Source organism: Macrobrachium nipponense, chromosome 8 (assembly GCF_015104395.2).
Source record: "Macrobrachium nipponense isolate FS-2020 chromosome 8, ASM1510439v2, whole genome shotgun sequence".
In the NCBI taxonomy this organism is placed as follows: Eukaryota; Metazoa; Arthropoda; class Malacostraca; order Decapoda; family Palaemonidae; genus Macrobrachium; species Macrobrachium nipponense.
The window spans coordinates 82,257,404-82,283,454 of NC_087203.1; the positions used below are offsets into that span (position 1 = coordinate 82,257,404).

The following is a 26,051-nucleotide window of genomic DNA, read 5'->3' on the forward strand; positions in this document are numbered from 1 at the left end:
TTGAGGATGTCAATGCACAGTAAGACAGTTAAGAGACCTCTCAATACATTCGTCGACAACTTTGAGACTTCTTGACCTATTAACTGAGAGTTTCGAGACAGTTCATCTCCAGTTCAGAAATATTCATATTGAAGAGCAGAAGAGATGTCTCAAAAATTGTTTGTGAATATACACACTGGACGGATGTAAAGTAAAGGGGAATAAAGGAAAAAGTTACTCAAAAGGTGGATTTTAGCATAAAAGCTGCAAATGGAGTATTGTCGTCTGGAAATGGGGTAATTTTCGTTTTTAAGAAGAGTATTCTGATGAGCTGCTACATCTGAATGACAAACGAAAGGTAGATTTGAATTATATGAGTTCCTCTAACTTGTGGTTTTATTAGGTACATTTCAGTCCGAGACTATTTTAGACATCTACACACGTACCTTTATAGGGAACGTCGAACGGTGCGGAAGACTCTGTAGATGGTCGAGAAATTTCTGTCGGACAGAAGAGGCCACAAGAGTAAATAAAATGGAGATATTGCAATCCTAATTATATATTATATATATTGCACAAGAGACAGTCCTTTACTTTTATATCATGGGTAGATGTACTGGGTGAAAATACTATAAAGGATTTTCTCCTTCAAATGATATAAACAAATAGATATAAACCAATTTGTATGCAAAAATTTACTGGATTTTACGCTGTGGCATAAGAGAAACTTTCATTTGCTTCCATGACTTTCTGTGCATTCTTTTGGATACCTATCTCGGTAATCCATCCTCGGTTTAAAAAAATCTATAAATTGATATCTCAATCCATTTCTTCCACTTTATCGAGAAAATATACGTTAATCTATGTTATACAGATCAAATCCACTTTAGAAAATTCACTTCATATCCACTTTAAAAATTCACTTAAGAAAGTACTTCGATTTATTTTATAAAAGATTCTAATATTGATCAATAAGAGTAAAAATTAATGAAAAATACAGTTTTGACAAAACCACTTAACAAAAATAGCCTGGCTGTTTTGCGTTCCATGCAAGAGCTTTAAGAAACGCACCATTGAGCTGAACGGATAAACTCTTTTCCCGGTTCTTATCGTTGTCGATGGAAGCATTGCACCTGTAAGTGCTGATGTCCTCTGATGTCACGCTTCGGATGATCAGAGTCGTATGCAGTTCCGGTGGACTCTCTCTGACCTGGCTCTCCCGCACCTCGTATCGACCACCTGCGTAAGAAACGGGATCAATAACTGAATAGCTGAATAAATTACCGACAAGAAGTCTGAATTACTTGAGGTTTTTTCACAGATTACCTTTTGGAAAGAACATACACAGAAGTATAAGACTTAATAGCACTTGACGGGAACTATACAGACAATTATTTGGTGGGAACATCAACACTGTTTTAGTAATCCGTGAGAAACTTGAGACAGAGAGACATTTCTTGGGGTGGAAAGTATAAGCAATAGAAATGTTCTATTTTGATCGAAAACTATGTACAAATATCTTTTAGAATAACTACGTAGGCAGCTTTTGACCGAAACATTGACAGTCCCCCAGCTTTTGACGGGAACTAAACAATTGAGAATTAGATGGTAACCACTTAGACAAAATATGACAATAAAAAATATAGAGACTGCTTTTCGCACGAAGCTATGTAGAGACTTTGCCCTCCTGTCGACTATCTAGGCAGCTTTAGACTAGAAACTATATGGGCAACTTTGGCAGTAAACTAAACAGACAGCTAAACCAGTAGCTTTTGATGGGGAAACTAAGTATACATCTTTTTACAGGAAACTAAATAGCGATACGTTTTGGAAGCATTATCATGCAGAGAGCCTTTGTTAGAAAACACTATAGAAAGCTTTTGACAGGAATCTATGAACTAGAAAAATGTTTAAGAGGCAGGATATGTAGAAAGTCAGTCATATAAAATATATTCATACTAAATACAAGAGAGCTTACACGAAAAAGAGGATGATGTAAATGAGCCTCACACCGCACTCATAGGCGACTACTCAGCGAATCAGATGCATTAGGTAGTCACTTACCGGATATGATCATTTTGCCGTTGCTGTCCTGCCATAGCACGACAGGTCTCGGGTATGCAGTTACAGAGCAATTAATGGCTACGTCGTCCCCGAGGAACACCCCGATCATCTGAAGGCTAACGTGCACATCAGGGGCAGAGTCTGTTGGAGAAGTACATTTCATTTATAAAAAACAATATTTTTTACTCAGTAAATAATGCTGTAATTGCTAAAAGGTTCGCAAGCTTGTTTGCATGGAGAGGGAGAGAAAGCGAAAACTCGATAAGTGTGAAGAGAGAGAGAGAGAGAGAGAGAGAGAGAGAGAGAGAGAGAGAGAGATAATACTTTGAAAGGCGCCCTTTTTGAGGGACAGAGTCGTACAGACACACACACAGTATATATATTAATATATACATATATAGTATGTATGTTATATTTATGTATATATATTACATACATATATAACATACGTACACACACACACACACACACACACACACACACACACACACACACACATATATATATATATATATATTATATATATGAATTTTTGTCACACACACACTCTGTGTGTGTGTGTGTGTGTACGACTCTATCCCTCAGAAAGGGAGACTTTAAAAGTTATTATCTTTCTCTCTCTCTCTCTCTCTCTCTCTCTCTCTCTCTCTCTCTCTCTCTCTCTCTCTCTCTCTATATATATATATATATATATATATATATATATATATATATATATATAAGTGTATATATCATATTATATAGAATATATATATATATATTATTCTATATAATATGATATATACACGTATATATATATATATATATATATATATATATATATATATATATATATAATATATAATATATTTAACGGAAACCAGAAGTTTAAAGCCTCAAAAATCTCCAGGAGATTTTTGTTCTTCGGTTGCTGGAAATTTTCGATTTCCCATTTTAAGACTTTGGAAGTCGTGACGAATTCCCAAAGGGAGCTCAACTTGCTGCAAGGCAATTATGTAACGTGATGGATTGCTATGCATGAATATGGAATATTTCTCTCTCTCTCTCTCTCTCTCTCTCTCTCTCTCTCTCTCTCTCTCTCTCATATATATATATATATATATATATATATATATATATATATATATATATATATATATATATATAGAGAGAGAGAGAGAGAGAGAGAGAGAGAGAGAGAGAGAGAGAGAGAAATATTCCATATTCATGCATAGCAATCCATCACGTTACATAATTGCCTTGCAGCAAGTTGAGCTCCCTTTGGGAATTCGTCACGACTTCCAAAGTCTTAAAAATGGGAAATCGAAAATTTCCAGCAACCGAAGAACAAAAATCTCCTGGAGATTTTTGAGGCTTTAAACTTCTGGTTTCCGTGAAATATAAGGCGAAGTTCGTAATTCATGTTTAGAGTCTGATAATGTTCTCTCCAGAGAAACTTCGCCAAGGCTTTCCTAATTATCTACTTTCTGAATAGTAATGACTTGATCTGACTTTCTCATAGCTACGAGAGAGATAGAGAGAGAGAGAGAGCGAGAGACCCGAGACCATCGAGAGAGAGAGAGAGAGGATGGATGAGAGAGAGAGAGAGAGAGAGACGATGAGAGAAGAGAGAAGAGAGGAGAGATAAGAGAGAGATTTTTTACACGATTATATTCAGACGTATAAACCAAAAAAAATGTTCTATGCTTAATCTGGTTCTAAGTTGTTGAGCACAAGGCGAATTAAAATAATAATAATAATAATAATAATAATAATAATAATAATAATAATAATAATAATAATAATAATGATAATAATAATTAATAATAATATTAATAATAATATAGAAAAAGTTATAATTGGAGCCAGATGTAAAAACAAAATGGCAATTTCATTTCCATATTTTATATTTCAAAGATTTTTCACTGCGATGACTAAACAGAATAAAGAATCGAAAGTTTCTGAAATACTGATTAGTCTCTGTAGCATCACTGTAACTTATGGAAGATTTTCAAAATAATTAGTTCTCAACATTTTCTCAAAATCAGATGTGCTATATGATGAATATATTAGAAATCATTCTTATTTGTTTTACAATTAGTTTTCTCCTTATTTTTTTCTCTCTAGTTCAGAAACGTTAAAAGTTTCATAACTGCTTACTTCTTAACAATGTATTGTCATTTCTTGTTTGAGAATTTCATTCAATGTCTGTAATTACACACGCACAATACATACATCTTTACACTGAATGCTGCTAAATTTGACCCACCTTTCATCCAAGTATTGTTTTGAGTTTCCTTCCCAATCCATTTCAACAAATAAACATAAAAGGTAATTAGTAGACACTTGTTATGTTATAAAGTGAAAACTGAAAAAGTTATTTAGTTCTTATTATGCATATCTTTTCCAAACAAAATGAGTAAATGTTCCAATATTCTTCGTTCTCTTTATATTTTTTTGATATTCTTCAGACCTGGGCTAGAAGAGAGCTTTAGGTTTACCTTTCCCATTATTTTTTTTTTCCTCAGCGACAACTATCATTTGTAAACCTAATGATTTAAGTTATGTAATCCACTTCTGTACTATTCCCGTTACCATTCCTACTCCATATACACCTTTTGATACCATATACACCTGCTTATTTTATATTTATCGACACTCATTGTCATGTTCAACTTTAATGAAGACGACACACCAACATCAAACGCTCACATTTTAAGTGTCCCATTTGTTAATTTCTCTCCTCATATTCTGGAGCGACGCCATTGTTTTGAAAATGATGTAATGGAATTTACATTAATCTCCGGAGATTACTTTGCATTGCGTTGTGGGGACGTGGGTAGGGACGGTATCCGGGTCTGCCTGCTCATGATCTTGCAGTTTTGCAGAATTGCTTCCTAGGGCTTCCAGGGAGATGGGAATGTAAATGATGCTTCCGTCTGATTACCCGACTCACCCGTCCCTCTCCACCCTTCCCCCTCCCCATCCAATCATCCCTTAGATAAAATTAGGAAACGCCTTCCATTTAATTAAATTCTCGGTTTTCAAATGCATCAAATGTTCTCTTTTCGAATTAACTGTAGGGACTTGGATTCTCTTACTTCGCCTGAATAAAATAACATTAATTTGTCGTTCCCTTTGAGCTGAATCACTTGGTCTTTTGGTGTCTCTGGCACATTGAGACTTACTGAATCTAAAACCAAACGCTTATGACATGCAGCAAATACATTTACTTTTGGGGGGATGAAAGGTAACCCACTGTCCACCAGTCCTCATATGGCAGACTTAAGGGACTTCCGATAAAGCAATGGTTGGCTGGTTTAGATTAAACCGGCCCTATGCCAGCACAGTCCCTTCCCCAAAGAAGCAGAGTTTGGACCTGTGAACTGCGAAAAGCTAACCAGGATGGCGTAGCCATAAAAAAAAACTCAGGAAACGGCATTTGCGGAGCCATCAAGTGATTTGTAAGAGATTAAAAAAAATGCTAATATTAATGGATCTCGAAACATACTATGATTAAGAAAACTATCTTTAATTTTTGGTTTATGCAGCGCTAGGTAAGTACGCTAATATGGAAAACATTAAGAAAGAAACGAAAAATTTACCGATTTTTCTGAGATAATTTTTCTTTCTTTCAATGGTTAGTGTTTCTTCCACTTCTTTTGTTGCCTTCCCATCTTTCTTTTTATTTTTTTATTTTACTCATTCAGTTTTTTTTCTTTTGTCTTCTCAACCGAGTCGATGAAAATTTACGAAACTTTATGAAAGGTGAAGCACCTTCTGCCTTGCATTATTAACTTTTGCAAGAGAACTTCATCACATTTATATTTATTAACTTTATCATATATTTTTTTATTTCGTCTTTCATCTGGCTTCCTGTCTTTACTTTTCTTCCCGACTTCTTACTTTTTTTATGGCCCCACTGTGATCCCTTACCGATTGCACCAGACTGTTACAACTTGTAAATTTTTTACACTTCGTATGCTGTCAGACAAAAAAAATAATGACATTTAGTTTATGATCAACCCTCCTCTTTATTGAGATTTCTAAACCGTCATGGGAGCATAACCTGTGTCATGAAGACAGATTTCTTTACTTCAATAGATGTGTAAAAATGATCGATCTTTTGTTCCTTTTCCTTTCCTTGAATGAAAGCCTCCCTGGCACATCTTTTCTTTTGCCCATTTTCAGCATAATGACTTACCCTTTTCCGCTATTTACTTCCGCCATCCCGATATGAAGACGTATTCAGCTATAAAGCTACGGCCTCCTGAGGTGTTGGGCTTCAGGAGCCACAACGAACAGTCTCTCCCTTACACTGAATCCCGGGCTGCTGCAGAGCAGAAGTCTGCTCTGGCATAAGGCCAGCTTAGTTTATGCGTAACGTTGCCTGGGCCTTCCGCGGCTGTTGCCCATTCAAGCATTGGCCAGACCCAGTCAGGAATGTTTGTAAAAATTTCATAAAACAACATATCTGTAACTACTCGTATCTTAGACACCGAACAAACGCGATGATTACTGGAATTAAAAGGGTTACTTCAAGGAAGTTCTGAGATTGATAAAGGCGTTTTGTTACAAAGGATTCGCTTTGGGTGGAGTTCTTCGATTTTTTTCCTATTTTTAGATTTTTACATTCATCTTAAATTATAGGTCACTCCGTTGAAAATTCAAATGACTAAGATAAATTCTCAAAGAGAGCGATCTTTCCAATGACCTTCTTGATCCAAGGAACAAATACAATTAAAAAAAAAACGGATGAACTATCTGTGCAAAAACCTGATAAGTAACACTCGTTCTGTTTCACAGATTATTTTATATACACTCTTTCCAATTAACGAAACAAGTACAATGATAACAATTAAGTGTCCAGATTCAGATGGCAACACATTTACAAGAGGTGATGGTTGCTTAGTGTTAAAATTATGGATGGAAGAAGAATTCTCAAAAACCCTGATCAACAGAAAAACACAAGTGGCTTGCCGGGAATTATTCCAACGTTCCCTCTCTAACTCAACGTCAAGAAAAATGAAACCTGCGAGTTTTGAATTCCAGGTTAATTTGTACTTACTTTTGACATAAATGACGAGAGAAGGAAAAGGAAAAGGAAAATTCAACACTGAAACTTACACCTGACGTTAAGGACCATCCTTTTGGAAACTGACGGAGGAACGGAGTTGTTGGCGATGCATAAGTAATGGCCCATGTCCGTCCTCTTGACGCTTTCGAAGGACAGAACTGCAGTCTTTTGCTCCAACCCGTCCAAATGATCGGAGGCGCTCGACGGAGTGGTGGAATCGAAGGGCGCGTTGACTGTCAGCGCATGCGCCTCCGCCGAGGACCGAATCTTTGTCTTCGGGGTATGAAAGATGGTGTTCGATGACACTGCAACAAGAGAGAGAAGAATGAGAGAATTTGCATCTTTGTTGATGTACATATATATTATGTATTATATACTATATTATACTTATATATATGTATATAGTGTATATATATACACGTATATACACACGTATAAATATACGTATATATATATATATATATATATATATATATATATAATATATATATATATATATATATATATATATATATATATATATATATATATATATATATATATACGTAAACAATGAAGCAGTGTCCCTGTGTAGCAAGCGATAAAACCTAAAAACTACAGGGTTAATAAAGACGCCAGCACATTCATTTCACGGAGTAAAAAGATGAATAACACATAGAGAAAGAACGAAAGCAGACTCCAAAAGATGGGAAAATAATGGACTGCAAAATTCTGTACATAGAGGCTGCGGGATACATGAAGGAAAGAAGATATGAAATGTATGAAGGTCTGTAAGGAAAACAATAATGATGAATGCCAGTAAAATAATATATCGTTAGTACGTATGACCCACCTATAGTTATACAGTAACATCTGTGTATCCATGCAAGCCTATCTTTTTACTGTCTACAGTATTTACATATGTAAGTATTGCAGGAAGTGACAATCACTTTAGCTCTAAGTTCGAATCCTGTTCAGGTAGGAACGCTTATCTTACAAAATTCCATTTGGGAATCAGCTTTTTTTTTTTAATATAAAGAGAGTTCGACATTATAGATTATATTTTGGATTAATATTTTATAAATGAACATAACTATGCACACCCACTCACACACATATATATTATATATATACATGTATGTATATACCTTTTATCGAGGGAATGACAATCTTAAATAAAATACAAAAAGAGTACTGGCCACAAGGAAGCTGATATATACGGAGTGCAAGACGTTTCGCCTTTACGGAATTTTAAAGGGAATCAGGCAGACTCGTTTCAACAAACATCAATTGAGATTACAGGAGTATATGACCAATTTCATGCTTACAAAAGGTTACAGCATGGTTGTACATTCTTTTAATTGGATGTCACCGTAATGCTTTTTTCCACTTTATGTAGTTTACTTGAAAATGCCTTAGAGTAGATGCGACATATCTAGGATTCCATTACTTCTTTTTCCATGCAGCCATACTCTCTCTCTCTCTCTCTCTCTCTTCCTTCGCCACCATTGCAGCGACTCACCACAGTCGAGCACTTTCCATATAGTAATTAATTGCATAGATTAATATATGCCAATTGATGTTTAGGGGATATTCCTAAATTATTCATTCTCTCCAGGAACAGTTCCCATATTATGCCGCCTACAGAAACAAGTGTTGCTGTACATGTGGAAAAATGAACACGAATGAAAAGAAGCTGTTAACAAGTTAAAATAAAAACTACGAAGCGATAAGTTCAAGAAAATATTACTTAAACTACTCCATCTTACTTGAGAGAGAGAGAGAGAGAGAGAGAGAGAGAGAGAGAGAGAGAGAGAGAGAGAGAATGAAGGGGGGTTACGCCTCGCTCAAGGTTCTAGTTTGAGGGTGGGGAGAGAGTCAAAAGCTCCGTGAACCGAAAATTGGAAACGATATTAAAAGCCCAAAGAGCAATTTTACCGCCCAATAACTTCGGAAGAAAAATTGTTTTGACAAGAAAATGTCGAATATCATGAATGGAGGGAACTACGGAAAAAGTCTCTCTCTCTCTCTCTCTCTCTCTCTCTCTCTCTCTCTCTCTCTCTCTCTCTCTGTTTCCTTTAATAAAATTGGAAAAAAACATGATTGGCTCCAATATCTAAATCGAGAGTTATTTTGCATAAACTGCAATAGTCTTTTATTTGGTGCGTTTTTGTGCTGCTCTCTTTTTTCCTTAAAGGTATATAATGGAGCTTAGTTGCGAGATAAAAACATATTTGATAGTTATTGACTTAATTTCTGTATGTACACATATTGGTCACAGGTAATTTCTGTATGCACACATATTGATCACAGGTAATTTCTGTATGCACACATATTGATCACAGGAAATTTCTGTATGCACACATATTGATCACAGGTAATTTCTGTATGCACACATATTGATAACAGGTAATTTCTGTATGCACACATATTGATCACAGGTAATGTCATCACTTATGTTTGAGTCAACCTATGTTTGAGAAAACAATCTAAGCAACTGCCCTGGTTACAGGTTTACTTTAAACTTGTAGCATATGTGTATATATATACGCTGCGAGATTAAAGTAAACTCTTAACATACATAATTGCTTTTCCAAGCACCTGGTTGTAGGTGGGTTACTAGTATAATTACATGAAGGACATTACTTGTCATAATCAAATTGCATATCAATGTGAAGCTCGGTAAGTATGTCCTAAATCTCTTAAGAGCTGGATCAGGGGTTCTTAACAGGGGTTATGAGAACCACATGCTGGGGGTATGGGACTTGATCTCTGGATATTTGTATATATTTGATTTTAATGTGTCACTGTATACATGGATACATTTTGTAAATAAATATCTAGTAAAACGATGAGTGCTTTTGATTTTCTGGTATGTTCTTTTCCTAGCCATTCATACCTAAAGTATGTTTTAAACTATTCATAACTAAAGTACGTTTTAAACTATTCATAACTTAAGTATGTATTAAACGAAGTATATTAAGTTATGTTGTCAACAATTAAGAATTATGTGGACTTAAACAAAGGGGGCATGGTACCATATTGGGCAATTAATTGGGGGTCTGAAGTCATCAAAAGGTTAATAACCCCTGAGTTAGATAAAAGTGTAAGTACAATGATGCTTAAATCTCATGCGACATGACCCCATAGGATTTCGTTCAAAATTCACTAACTGGCAGCCTAGCATGCTCCATATTTATCTATTATTTCAATGCGGAAACGCGATTATTGCATACAATATGGACATAATATGCTTCATAAGAGTGAAATCTGTCATATATTTCAAAACTGTAAGAAAATGTCACGTGTATCAAATTTCAGAAAAAACTCTTTCGAAACATTTTCAAAACTTTCGTTCACACATCGCTGAAGCATTTGACCAAAATGAAGTCGTCATCAAGCATCAGTTCAAACAAATAAAAGAAACACTAAAAAAAATTGTCATAACATTAACAATACTTCCAAAGCCAACATAAAACTTGAAATAGTCCCATTTGATTGCTTTTACACATCAGTGCTGAAAAAATGTGAATATATATATACAAAAGTAGAATGCGCCCACCGATATCAACGTGTGAGGGGAGCATGTGTGACGTATCTATCATTAGTGTCGGTGCAACAACAACCACCCGGTGTAACATAAGTAGGTCTACACTGAGTAACGACAATGAAATTATCTTAAAAACACTTACTTTATGTGTGTTAGAGGAATATTTAGATTTTCATACATAATTAATTGTTATAATTCTTAAATATTTAAAAAAATTATGGCATACTAGCAAATATTCGCCTATACAATTATTCATTTTTCAAAGCTTAGATATTGTTCCTAGGCCTAGGTGTTAGATTTCTTTATTTTACAATTAACAGTCACATCTCTCTATAAACAATTTCTGGCCAGAAAGCAAATGAGGTTATCGACCCATTCTTGTTCTTCAAGTTACCTTATGAAAGAATAAATTATACACCAAAAGCCAGGATGACTTTTAAGAAAATAATATTTTAAACCAGTTGAAAAACAAGTGTTCCATACGCCTTGATATTAATACTTATGATATTTCGATTAATAGTCATCTTCTCCATATAATCAAAATCATCATCTTTTATTCCTCAAAGAACAGGTAATCTCTACAAATAGAAACATTAGTAACATTACATCTCATAAGGCTTAGAATATTCTTTTAGGCCTATAAATCATTTTACAATATATAGGCAGCTAAAACGTAGCCTAAAAATTCAACATTCAAAGAAAACTGGTTGTAATTCATATTCATATTGTATTCGTCAAAAAAACAGATAATCTCTACAAATAAATTTATTAATAACAGATTATATCTCAGAAGGCTTAGTTATTTTTTTAGACCTATAAAACATTTTGCAACATACAGGTAGCTTCAACACAGTCGAAAGTTTCAACATTCAAAGAAAACTTGTTTTAATTCATATTCCTACTTTGAAAATGTTGTTATGACTGTTGAGCCTATTAGGTCTACTGTCATAATGCAGCAGACGTAGTTATGTTGATCAGTCCGAAGAGCATGTTAAGTGTGCTTTCGTTGATGGTACCGCTAACCTTATCACACCGCACTTTGAATTTAGCAGCGTAAAAAAAGAAAATCAGTTCAAATCACACAGATTACGGATTATACCAATGCATAAAATTGATCATATTTATATAGCCATAAGGAAAACCGGGCTAGCTGTGAATTCACAAACTTTTCGACATGTATGACATTAGAAAAAAAGTATAACCCTACTTGGCAACATCACGTTGAGTATGAGAATCTGGACGATACAAAAAGAATCATGTCGCATGAGATTTGAGCACCACTGTACATATGACGTATTGTAGCTAAGAGTTAAGTTACCAGACATTATAAAAAAAAAGAGTTATGTTACCTGGCAATATAAAAAGTAATGTTCATGAGACATGTAAATAAGCCAGTCTTTATGAAGGTTGTGATAAAATCGTTATTTTCATCAAGTTGTTTTTGTTTTATATCATCTTCCTTATTTTCCTCATATTTTAGTTTTCGAAGCTCATTGTGCCCCACTGTCACTTACACACCAGTCTTGTAAGGTTTGTGATAAATTCAAGCACTTCTGAAAAAGCGGTGCGGTCAATCGTAATTTTGACATAATTTCTAAGACTCAATTTTTTTATTCGAGTTACGGAAGTCCTAGGCAAGTCGGAACTGCTGGCAACCCAGCCGAGGATGGCATCTACGCATAAATGGTATTCGAAAAAAATAATTTAGCCAGCGACCTTCCTTGTTCTTCCTCGCTTGTTTCGCCTGGCCAACTCTTTCATTCCTCAGTCACTGTTTGTTAATTAAGGGTCATTAATTGACAATTAATTCCCAAATCCAATAAGCTGAGTCTTTCATCTTCTCCCGAGGAAAGAGGGATCAGTAATTTTCACTCAGAGGAGACCATCCGGTGCGCTTCTTTGTCTCAGATTTTCGGGAAGTTCGTTACGTTAAAAAAAGTCGGAATTCAAGGCAAAAGACAGGAGTGTGGGTGATACAGACAATTAGATAAAAAAGAAAAATTAGTTATTTAGTAAACATAATAATGGGACTAAAATGATCTCATTTTCTACTTGGCAACAACAAAAGCTGCAGGAGGAAAAAATGCGATATCATAATTCTACTTCAGGATATATAACTATAATCAGACAAATGTTAAATGATACCCTAAAATAACAATTCCATTTTTGTAACTTTATATCATGGCAAACCAACACGCGATCGATTATAAAGGAATTCTTTTAAAATAAAATATCCTTTATGAATATGTTGCAAGATATGTTCATATTAAGTTAATTTCAAATGATAACTGAATCGATAGCACCTGTTGGTCCAATTGATCATCAGAACGATATTCGTTCTAAACTTAATGAGCCAACTTCATATTAACATCTGTTTTATGAAGAAATTCATTAATATCAGAAAACTGCAGAATTTCAGTACCATGAAATAACCTACTGGAAGATTTGGATAAGTGTTATCACGTGATATAATTTCTTATATGTTGATTTTACTTATTGATATCATATGAACAAACCGTGTGTTTCATGTGTCGAAGACAAAGATTGCTTGATGCTTGAACTCATTACTAGCCCCAGAAAGGAAAAAGATACGAAGACTAAGCCAGAATAATAATAATAATAATAAATAATAATAATAATAATAATAATAATAATAATAATAATAATAATAATAAAAGCAATGACGATGCATAGGGTTCAAATGGCGACACTGTTTCGAAATACTGATGCAAAAATATCAAAGCAAAATTACTAACGCACAAAATATTACGTAAATAAAAAAAATGGTGATTACCCTGGACCACAATTACTGACTCGACTGTATGTTCAGGGGTCGCACAGGGAAGCCGAAAAAGGCTAGTTTCCAGTTGGTCTACAGAAGCTCCTATAAATTTGCACTAATCAAATAAATTGTTAAGAGTCACTCGGCGACCTTGAAGTCTGACCACAAGACGAAAAAATATTGTAACAATTAGGCATAGCTAAATATTGTCTAGTTGTGACTTTGAACTTGCCCCTGATGGGAAAGAAAAAAGATATTACACATTTCTTTGGTTACAAACCTTTGGAATGTCATTAAAAATACTTTCAGGGTCTGACATATAATTATACGCACGAATATAGTAAATATCACAATTACGGATAAATATTAGGAATAATCTTTACTAAATCATAAATAATTCTGCAGTTTCATGCATCAATAATATGAAGATCAATTAGCTGTCCTTCGCCTTAATTAATTTTTGAATTTTGCATGCTGGCGAATTATCTGAATATGTGGAATAATGTTTAATCGGAATGAAATTGACGTTTTGTACCTTGATTTGGCTTGAGATATTCAATGTTTAATCTACTATTTTCAAATGACAAAGGGATCTATCTCCATCTTTCCCTCAACATTCTGTGCCGTGGTCTGGCATGAGATATTTAATGTTTAATCTACTACATTATAAAATGACGAAGAGTGATTTACTCGTATGTTTCGTATAGTGATATCGGCACTCCTAATCACACTTTGCCCAGATTATGATTTCAAATTGTTCTTTTATTTTTTTTCTATCTCTCTCTTTCTCATGTCTCTCGACTATAGTATCTTACGAAAATATAACGGGAGAATGTGCTCACCAAATATAAAAAAGTAATTTATTTACTTTATAATAGATGAAAGCATAAGAGTCTTTTTTCACATAGCCGTATTCTCCCCTTACTCAATTAAGAGACTACTATGTAAATACCTAAATACCCAAGCATCACATTTTCATCTTTAAAAAGAATCTGGAATATGCCTTAACATTCACGGCGATCAAGTAATCTGTAAACATCTGCTTATGACTAGAACATGTCAATCATAAATAGATGTTAAAAAGGACTTTTTGGTTGTAGCCATTACTGATCTATAGAAATTGAGAAATTAAGTCTTTAGTCATTCCGTTATTTTGGGCTTCTACTACTACATATCTTTTAAATGAACACCACTCCGATTCATCCCATCCACGTACATATATTATATTTTCTCTTATAAGAACTAAATGTTTTTTGTTAGGCACAGAAGAGTCCAACAGAAGCCCTACTGGAAACTCAAGGCTGAGAAGCAGCGAAAATGGGATAAGGCATTATGCAAAATATAACTGCGCTCATCCGTTCTCCCTTTCTCTATGCACACACATACATGAATAAAAACATACATGCATACATATATATATGTATATATATATATGAGTATATATATACTGTAAATATATTTATCTTAAAGTTACATATACGGTTAATACTTAGTCATATAAATTTTTATAACTAACGGCAGTGCCAAAATGTGTTAATCCTGTAAATTTTACAGCTGAAAACTTTAAATACCTACCAGAATTCAAGCAGCATCGTAAGACGACACTAATTATAAAGACAATGATGATGCGGGAAAAATCACGCTCGAGATTGATAGGAGAACCTATCCCATAGAGAGAGAGAGAGAGAGAGAGAGAGAAGCAGGCTGGTAATCGCATTCGCTTCATTTTCTGGGCGACAGAGTTTCTTTGACATATCACCAATTCTATTTTGACGCCGTAAAGGTTCCGAGGGTGGCGGGGGAAAAAAATCACCGGCGGAATCTTGAAGTATATTGGTACTAGAAGATTAATACCGAACACGGAAAGCCATTGGGTGCATTGGATGTTATGAACCAAGTCAAGGAGATGCTTTGGAGTACATGGACGAATGGAAGGGGAGATGGAAGAGAAGGAGTAGATGGGGATGGGGATGGGGACGGGTGGAGGAAGAGTGGTCTGAGGGAAAAGAAAGAAGTATCTTATCAGGAAGAGGAGGAGACATATGAGGGAGGGAGGCGGGATGGCGGTTGGGAAGAAAGGTCCTGCAAGGATGGTCCCTCATGAGGGGGAGGAAAAGAGAAAGACAGAAGCACTGTTATAAACAATGCTCGTCGGATCGGCTCTTTGGGAGGAGATGGTGGGTGGGTGGGTGGGGAAGAACCAAATAGGGAGAAGGAAAGGAGAAAGATATTGCAAGGTAGAAGGTTTTTCATGAGAAGGCAGAGGATGATTAGAAGGGAACGCATTTGAGAAGGGGAAGAGAACTCATACAAGGAAGGAAGAAGGCTCCTCAAGAGGGCCAAGGACTTTTTCATAAGAAATAAGTTTCCTCATGAAGGGAAGGGAAATTGGGACACTGATGATGAAAGGCGGGGAGAAATGAGGGAGAAAACCCCTACAAGGAATAAGAAGGAATTTCCCTATGGGAAGGAAAAGGAGGAGGAGGAAGAAAAGAGAAAGGGAGACAGGTCCCGCAAGGAAGAAGTGGCTCAGGACGCCTGACGAGAGCGCCGAAGAGGACTGACGAGAGGGGAGCGGCTGAAAGCGATGGAGGAAGAATTCAAGATCGAATTTTTTGAAAGAGAAAATTACGGTCGTCAACCTGGCGTGTGATGATATCGGTGTAAGGGACGCGGAGAAAGATATATACATCCTTTGGTGAGGAACTTACATAAAAATACAGCGACCGAGTTGATAAAGAAATGGTTTACTTGTAAATAAACAAATATAAAAAAATCATTAAAAAAAACAGCTACCGTGTTGAGAAAGAAATAAATTTGATGGTAATATATATATAAAACAAGAGTCATAGATGTGGACGAACTGAATTTGTGTGAAATCAAAACGCAGAAGACGAAAGACAGATGGAAGTCTAAATTCGGCATTAGGAAAAATACAAATGTTGAGGAAAATGATAAAAATGAAAAACGGTAATGAATATCTAGGCTCCCTAAATAATCTATAAAACAAGACAAATGATTAAAAAACTGACTTTTGGTTTGATTTACGTGGAAGAAAAAATAAAAACAAAAACAAAACCAAAGGTTAAAACTGCACAGATGAACTTTGCCTTAAAGTGAACGAAAACTATCGAAGCAAAGCAAAAAAGATGAGGGAAAAGCGATCTGTTGTTGATTTAGGATATTTAAAAGGTAATAAGAATTAAGCATATATATCGTGTATGTATATATATATATATATATATATATATATATATATATATATATATATATATTATATCTATATATATATATATATTCAATGTAGCACGAAAGTCCATGTGCTTGAGAATATCATGAAATCAATGCAAAGAAGGAGAGTGAAACAGGTTTCACTCGCCTTCTTACCTGGATTTTATGATATATATATATATATATATATATATATATATATATATATATATATATATATATATATATATATATATGAAGGAGGCCCATAAAAATGCTATATTTTAAAGACTGCTGTCTTCTCTTCAGGTAGGTAATGAATGAGAAAAGGTACAGAAAAGGCAGTATTTATATCAAGAGATCCATCCACAAGTAGCCATTTAACTAGGTCAACCTGGTTGATTGTTTATTTTTAATCTTTTCAAGCATTGGTAGGGGGAAGATTTTATCTATAATATCTGAACCCTAGCCGCCCTTTAAGATGTTCATTACCTGTCTTTGTTTAATCAAGGCTGACTCTATCATCTGGCTTTTGTACCTACATTTGCTGCTGTAAATTATATGTGACAAATTCCAGTTTATTCTGTGATTATGGTTATTTATATGGTTAAAAATCGCTAAGCTGTTGTCCATACCTAACAGACAGTTTATGTTGTATTAATCTCTGGGGTAGTGATTTTCCTGTAAAACCGATGTAAGATTGGTCACAGTCCAGGCATGGGATTTTGTACACTCTTGTGTCTTTGGGGATTGGCTTTTGTTGGAAGTTAATCAGGGATTTAGCTAGGATATTTGGGTAGGTACAGGCATAGGATTAGAATTTCCGAGAGTCTGTGTCACCGTCTTAATCCTGTCCAGGTGAAGGATTTTTATTCTATTGTTGGGTGTATTCTGGTGTTGCCTTGAGTTGGTCGGTAGAAAATAATGTTTGCTTTGTGAATCGCTTTCTCAATTAATCCTGTCCAGGTGAGGGATTTTTATTCTATTGTTGGGTGTCTTTCTGGTCTTGCCTTGAGGGGCCCAGTAGAAAATTACGTTTGCTTTGTGAATCGCTTTCTCAATATATGGTCAGGATACCTTAAAGACGAAAGCCAAATTCCCTAGCCAAATCCCTGATTAATGTTCAACAAAAGCCAATCCCCAAAGACACAGGAGTATATATACATACATACACATATATACACATAGACATATGTATATGATTTTTTTCATATGATCCAATGAAGCAAATCTATGCAAAATCCAAGGCATATATTATAACAGAGTTATTAAGCGATGAAGGTGGTGGTGTATTCTACGGAAAATTATGGAATAAGGGAAAATTATGAAAAGAAGAAAAAATACCGCTCTAAGCTTGAAGAGATGAAATATAAGTAAAAGGAACGAACGTACGTAAACTGAAACACTTGTAATATCTCATTCAAATTCGTTATACGCCCAAACGATCATGCACTAATGTCAAACAGTTGATCAAGCAAAGATATTGCACAATCTCTTCGTACATAAAATTTTGTGCTTTCCTGGAGAAAATTCCACAATTCCGGCAAGAGAGTATCTTCTGCAATCATCAACGCTACCTTGGTTCTAGGAGAGCACAAAATAAAATGTACGGATGGATTGTGCAATAACTTTGCTTTATAAAATACAGCAAAATTATAATATACATACATACATACATACATACACACACACACACACACACACACACACACACACACACACACACATATATATATATATATATATATATATCATATATTTTTTCCTATATATATATATATATATTATAATTATATATATATATATTATGTATATATGTTAGGTAAAGGTCATACATACATTTTTGACTGATGATCATGATTTTCTTTGGAAATAATACTTGAAAATCCTCCTATCGGTTTAAGCATTTCTTATTCATGGAGAATTTTACTGATGTCAAACTGGTAAATATATTAATTGATATATACAACTAGTGCTTCCCATACAAAGTTTCAGTAGATACTGTCATAGATAATGATATGATGTATATTTTACTTCTAATATGTTTCCATGGACTCTTGATATGATTATACGTATTAGATAACCTTTTTACAAAGTATTTTTTCTGTCGCCAAAATTTAAAAGGCCCATCACGATGGTCATCATGATTTAAGAATTAGAAATTAATACGGGTAACATTTTCAACCTTTCTCTCTCTCTCTCCCTCTCTCTCTCTCTCTCTCTCTCTCTCTCTCTCTCTCTCTTAGAAAAACATATTACGATATCAGGAGAGCATGTGAGAAGCAAAATAGGCATTACATATGACAATTTTGTGTGAAACTTGCTATAGAAAAAATCAGTCTAACAGATCATTGAAAAGGATTTCCATAAAAAAAATAATAATCTTCAACTAAACATTCATAGGTTCCCTTTGGCTGAATGATTATCATTTAGATATTGGATGGCCGTGACGTCTGAACGGAATCGTTAATATCATAAAATTACTTTTATGTTGAAAACCTAAAAATATTAGGATGTGCGGTGAGGTCACTGCAGTTCTTGAAACGAGGATATCACTGATTTGCATGAAGCTTGAAAGAAATACTGTCAAGGAGGGATGTGTGGCGTATGGCTCGTAGTGGATCTTGAATAGCGAGCGTTACTTACATTAATACAGTTTTACCATAAAGTTGGCTTAATTTCAACAAGAAAATTCTAAATAGTTTTGCAAGGTTCACAATCTGAAAATGAGTTGGAACTCTTCTTTATGTCTCGCAAGTTAGTTAACTAACACGTAAGATTAGGGTCAAACTATTTCCTGAAGCCAGGAAAGCCGAAATCTGAATTTTCCCTCAAAATTAGGAGTGCTATATCAGAGCTAGAAAATAAAATTATGATCTTTAAGAGGCTTTACAAACATTCCATATATAACTACTTTTTAACTTCTTAGCGAAAATTTGCCAACATATCCAAAATAATCACTGAAGATTTAGCAAAAGAAAAAAAAAATTCTGACCTAAAGTAAGTTTTGAACTATTTATAACTAAAGTATGTATTAAACTAAGTATATCAAGTTATGTTGTCAACAATTAGGAATTATGTGGACTTAAGCAAAGGGGGCATGGAACCATATTGTGCAATTCATTGATGGTCTGAAGTCATCAAAAGGTTATTAAAATTGCAGTGCAATAACTATGGTTAGACACCGATCTTATAAAATGAGGGCCCCAAAAACAACCGTTTGAAAGCGGTAAGATGAAAATAAAAGGAAAAGGAGAGAAAAACAGGAAATAAAATAAAAATAAGCAGCCACCTTTAAGCACGTCTCTCTCTTCTCTCTCTCTCTCTCTCTCTCTCTCTCTCTCTCTCTCTCTCTCTCTCTCTCTGCAACACTCCAGAAACTAGCCAGAATAACAAAGCTTTTATCTTCTCCTTGGAAATAAGAAAATTGTTACTGAAATAGCACCCGAAGGCTGCAGCGGCATCTCAGGTTGTCATTTGTTTCCGACATTTTGCTTTATACAACCGAATTGGGAAAAGAAAAGGGCGGAAGAGTCTGGGTGCTTCTCGGAATCACAGGGAAAAAAATATTTGTTACTGATATCTCATCGCTGTTGTTCATATGGCATGGAAGCCGAAGGCTTGAAATACTAATCATTATTGTCATTATCATTAACGAGGTTACAATCATTTTGAAAAATACATAAATGTCGCAGACTCGTATAACAAGCTTCGCAGACTATATGGAAAAAAAAGAGAATAACGAGATTGATTGCTGCTTAAAATAATCACTGAATAAAAGCACATTCAAAATGCGCAATGAATGTCATAGAGCACTAGAGTTAGTTATTTTAAACAACCTTATGAAAGGGAAAGAACAAGGTCTCTTCTCAAAGGTATACGACGACGTTGGCAATTCTGAAGGAGGGAAAAGTGTAAAATGGAGGCAAAGAAGTCAGTGTTCCATATCACGCGTAAAATATTTGGTTTATTTTTGCGTTCTCTCTCTCTCTCAAGTATTGCACTGTAAGATGTGAAGTAAAGTGACACGTAAAAAAGTAGCAGTATGTTTTGTAATGCTAGATCTCACCACGCTGATTTCCCACGGGGAAGCATGACAAAATATGGGAGGTCAATGGTACAACACTTAGATTCTACCTAACATTTGGGCCTAGATTTCTGAAATCCATAAGCGAAAGAGAGACAGTCAAAACAATGAAAAGGGTGGAAATATTCGGCGAGGTTTTATCAGACTTTCTTGTAATAAATCTAATGACAAAATACACTCAGTAACGTAATTATAATATTTTCTTTTATTGATTCATTAAAGGTTTCTTTAGCTTTTGTTGTATGACCAAATTATCCTCAAAATGTACGTTTTAGTTTTGTGGGCTTTAATCGCCTAAATACTGTTTGATTTCTTTCAATACACTTTTTGTCTTACTAAATAGCTTTTTATACTTATGTGTTTATGCGTAAATGGAAAGCTATAAGCGTTTTGTATAAATATAAATCTAGACAGATAGACAAACAAACACAATCACACACACACACACACACACACACATATAATATATATATATATATATATATATATATATATATATATATATATAAATGTGTGTGTGTTTGTGTGCATAATACATTGGGAAACATACACCTAACACACACAGAGAATACATTACTAGCAAACCCCCGGCCCCCTTCCCGATAGAGATAGACGCCAAGAGGAGCAACGAGGTACACCTTTTGTTATTGGAGCCGGGATAATGTAGATTACCATAATGTTCCCATTCGAAGGGTTGTATTAAGAACGGGCCGCCAAAATACAGGAAAATTAATACGCAGCATCCGGATTTCCGTGTAAATGTCATCGTCTGAAAAAACAAATCAACTTTCGTGTAAAAGATGTTACGTAAAATCTAATTTAAAGGTTTGCACTTGCAAATAATTTTACTTTTTTGTCCAGTCTCATTCCTTCCTTTATTTTCGCATTTCTAATAATTGTTTCCTTTCACAACGTTTGCTTATTGTTTCGAACTCCCCCTATTTGTTTTGATATCTAAGTCCTTTTGTTTCTTTATTTCTTCGATTCTTTAGCCTTTTCTTTATCTACAATATCCTTGTAACTTACTTTATATATATCTTAAGCCTATTCTCACGTTTCTGCTTTCATGAGTTAAAAAGTTCTATCGTTTGTTCTGATCCCTCAATGTTTTACTTGGTGTGCATACATTGCATAAAAGATATATTTATTACGTTCAAACAGTCGCCTTAATAAATATTCACTCCGGAGTTGATCCAACTATTCCTCTATTCTTTGCTCAACTTTTGTTTTCCACGGAATTTTCTGTTGCATTCACAAACGCACACGTGAAAATAAATGTATATATATATATATATATATATATATATATATATATATATATATATATATATGTGTGTGTGTGTGTGTGTGTGTGTGTGTGTGTATATATATGCAATTGTAATAGCCATAATGCCCTCTTAATTTCATGAATTCTTTGCTCTTTTTTGGAGCAAAGAATTCAAGAAGTTAAGAGGGCATTGTGGCTATTACAATTACATATGTATCTGGTAAAAAAGTGACCAATAGATTATATATATATATATATATATATATATATAATATATATCTATATATTTTATACATATATATATATATATCTATATATATATATATATATATATATATATATATATATATATATATCTATATATATATATATATATATATATATATATATATATATATATATATATATATGTGTGTGTGTGTGTATGTGTGTGTGTGTGAGGAATGTATGTATGTGTGCATATATGTGTACTGAAACCGATACATCATAGCACATGTACAAAATATGCAAACACAATTGTAAAACATAAATGTATATCAGTTAAGAAAAAAAAATGAAAAATAAATCGCAAATATATTTTCTGACGCAAAACGTAACCAGTTGAACAGTTCCGGCAACAGCTAACCAAAGATCCATCTCCCCCTAACCGTTATCCGACTGAACGTAGTCCCCTCCAGCACATCGAAGTATTGTCGGCACCACGAATGATAACATCATGCAGAACAAGTTGCATAAACCATCCCTCCCCATCCACCCGCCAAAACGGCTTTCCCCTAACCCTTCCTCTCGAAGTCGCCCCCTCCTCTCCGGAGGGCCGTTTATATTAATAAAGTCCGAAAACGTGACTCGAGCACGGTCAGTCGGCTTTAAAACGGCCCCGTTTTTTCCGCATTTTTCCTTTCGTCCTTCAAAAGAATTTGATGGATCATTTTCTTTCTTGGTCGCACTTTTTTTTTTTTTTTTTCTCTCTGAGTGTTTTCAACCGGCGGTCAAGCATCTGATTCCGTTTTGATATCTGAGCAAATACGTGTTTCAGTGAGTGATGTTGTCACCATCACCATGACGGAAAATTTTTTTTTTTTTTTTTTTTAATTGTTGGAATTTGACATTCTTTTTTTATACTAGAACTTTTTAACAGATTTTTATTTTCTATAATAGACATGCATGCCAAATGCGACAAGAGCTAGAATGCACAAATATATTTGGGAAACCATCTAAAAGTATGTACCTTTTCCTTTTCATAAATTTTACCTGATGAATTTTATTCTTGCTTTTTTCACTTTCACTGTTCCTCTCTTCTCCCTCTTTTTGCCTCTCTCTCTCTTTAAATTTGACGAGCTCGGTCACCGGAGACCAATTTCCTAGGAAGTTGTGTCTTCGGTCTAAGCGCACCCATTGGGGTGAGGAGTGAAGAGTTACCTCAATGATTTCCCTATTATCTTGGGGATTGGTTGTTACCACACATCACTATGGGTTGGGGGGGATCAGGTCCTGGACCCCGGCCCCAATCCAGCAATCCAATTCATCCCTAACCCGACTTTCTCTCTCCTCTCCTTTCTTATCTTTCTTCAGTGGCTGGTTATAGGCTTCCCGTTCTTCTTTCTTCTTTTTTTGGCATTTTTACACGAGAAAATTTCCATAAAAATTCAGAATATCTTTCGTCATCTTATTCTGCTTCTTAGTTGATGTTTCTTTGTCAGGTTCCGCTTCTTTCGTCAGCAGACTAATGAAGATCAATTTATGAAGTTTTGAAAATAAGATTTCGACGGGATTTCTTGTCAAGTCTGTTTGGTCCTTTGTTTTACTGATTTACAATACGATTTCGGAGTGATTTTATATTGCTATTATTATTATTATTATTATTATTATTATTATTATTATTATTATTATTATTATCAAGGAAAATTTCAAGACTAGAAAACAATATCAACAACAAACAAGACCAGAAAAAATGTCAACAAAAGCTGTTAATTATATTACCACTAAAACACACCCATATCCGTAAAATACACTTTCAATATGGAAAAGAACTGTAACGTATTTTGTCTATGCTGATGAAAAAATACAAGCTACTTTTGACGATGAATAAACTGAAATGCTAAAAATTTAAGCCTAAACAGAAACCGAGCCACAACAAAATAGAAATGACATTTTCAAAAGAAAGGAAAAAGCAATGGTTTACTGGATATGTAAGAACGTTTAGAACATGTGTCAATGCAACACAGCAACAGCAGAATACTGACATATATATATATTTATATATATATATCTATATATATATATATATATATGTATATATATCATATATTATATCTATATATATATATATATATAGCTATATATATATATATATATATATATATATATATATATATATAATACACGATCACATGATTATGCACAAGGAATTATTATTCTTTGCTTAATGGCTTCTTTAACTTGCACAGTTGTCTGTGCATTAATACAATTGCTGATAGGATCCCATTAAAACTGGGTGGTAACTATCGGAGATATTTATCCAAGAAAAATTACAAGCTTTCAAGGACTAACAGTCCTTATTGTCAAGTGTCCGTAGAATGACCAGACACATAGTCCAGTTGTATTTATATGTGTGTGCGGGAGTGGATTAAAGCCCTTGTTTATCCAATGCCGGGTGCTGGCTTCTTTGGTCCTGATTACACTCCTCTGTGGTCCCACACTGGCCTTTCTCTGCCTGCCACTCATTCCAGGTATGCATTTTCCATGTGGTTTCTTATGCGATTGCGGCCAGACTGAATGTAGAGAATGCCTTCATAACATGCACATACAATGTAATGGCAAGCAACACTGGAAACGGATTTGAAGACCGCCTATCAAGAAAAATAGTATACTATAAAATAGGAAAGAAGTGCAAAAACACAAGAAACCACATGGAAAATGCGCATCTGGAAGAAGCCAGAGGAAGAGAAAGGCCAAAGGTCACGAGGGTGGGGCCACACAGGAGGAGGGCAATCAGGGGACCAAGGAAGGCAGCACACAGAATTGCATAAACGAGCTTTAATCCATTCCCCCACATATATAAAAAGAGCTAGACTACATGTACAGTCATTCTACGGATACTTGACAATGACATTTGTTAGTCCTAGAAAGCTTGTCACTTTTCTTGCTTAAATATCTCTGCTAGATATCATCCAGTTTTAAGAAGGTTGTTAGTAACTAATATATATATATATATATATATATATATATATATATATATATATATATATATATATATATATATAATATATATTTAAATATGTGTGTGTGTGTGTGTGTGTGTGTGTGCACACACGCACACATACACCCACACACACACACAACAGACACACCCACACAGACACACCAGACACACACACACACACACACACACATATATATATATATATATATATATATATATATATATATATATATATATATATATATATATATATATATATATATATATATATATATATATAATATATATAATATGAACCATGAACATAGGAAGAGAGAGTACATGCACCATAAGATGAAGAGTTCATTTTATATATAATCATGCGAACTAGCTGATACTGCTAAATTTTATGCATAGCTGCCACTCATACTTGATTCAGTACATGAAGTTAGCATGTGCTTGTGACTATTATCTCTCTTGGGGCCACCCCCCTTATACGGTAAACGATTGTGAACCATTTCCTGAACTACCAATATGATTCCGATGATTCTGTTTACATACGTGAATCAAGTACCCGGGGTTTAATCGACTGTGTTGATATATATATATATATATATATATATATATATATATATATATATATATATATATATATATATGTAAAGTTAAAAAGGTATATTTACATATATTATTCTAATTTCATTATACCCACACATAAGATATATATACTATATATATATATATATAATATATATATATATATATATATATATATATATATATATATATATATATATATATATAATATATATATATATATATATATATTATATATATATATATATATATATATATATATATATATCTGAGTGCGTGCGTGCGTGTGTATTTACTCC

The 26,051-nt window shown here is 34.2% G+C and overlaps 1 protein-coding gene across 2 annotated transcripts in view; it reads right to left on the bottom strand.

Moving 5' to 3' along the window:
* Nucleotides 1-26,051, bottom strand: part of LOC135222889 (lachesin-like) — a 599,243-nt gene that overhangs the window by 19,632 nt on the left and 553,560 nt on the right. For both annotated transcript variants that reach the window (XM_064261258.1, XM_064261259.1), the window contains 4 exons: nucleotides 7,150-7,404; nucleotides 2,044-2,184; nucleotides 1,051-1,218; nucleotides 426-479 (listed from right to left, as the gene is read on the bottom strand). In XM_064261258.1, the coding sequence (XP_064117328.1) occupies nucleotides 426-479; nucleotides 1,051-1,218; nucleotides 2,044-2,184; nucleotides 7,150-7,404 (618 nt within the window). The remainder of the gene's footprint in view (nucleotides 1-425; nucleotides 480-1,050; nucleotides 1,219-2,043; nucleotides 2,185-7,149; nucleotides 7,405-26,051) is intronic.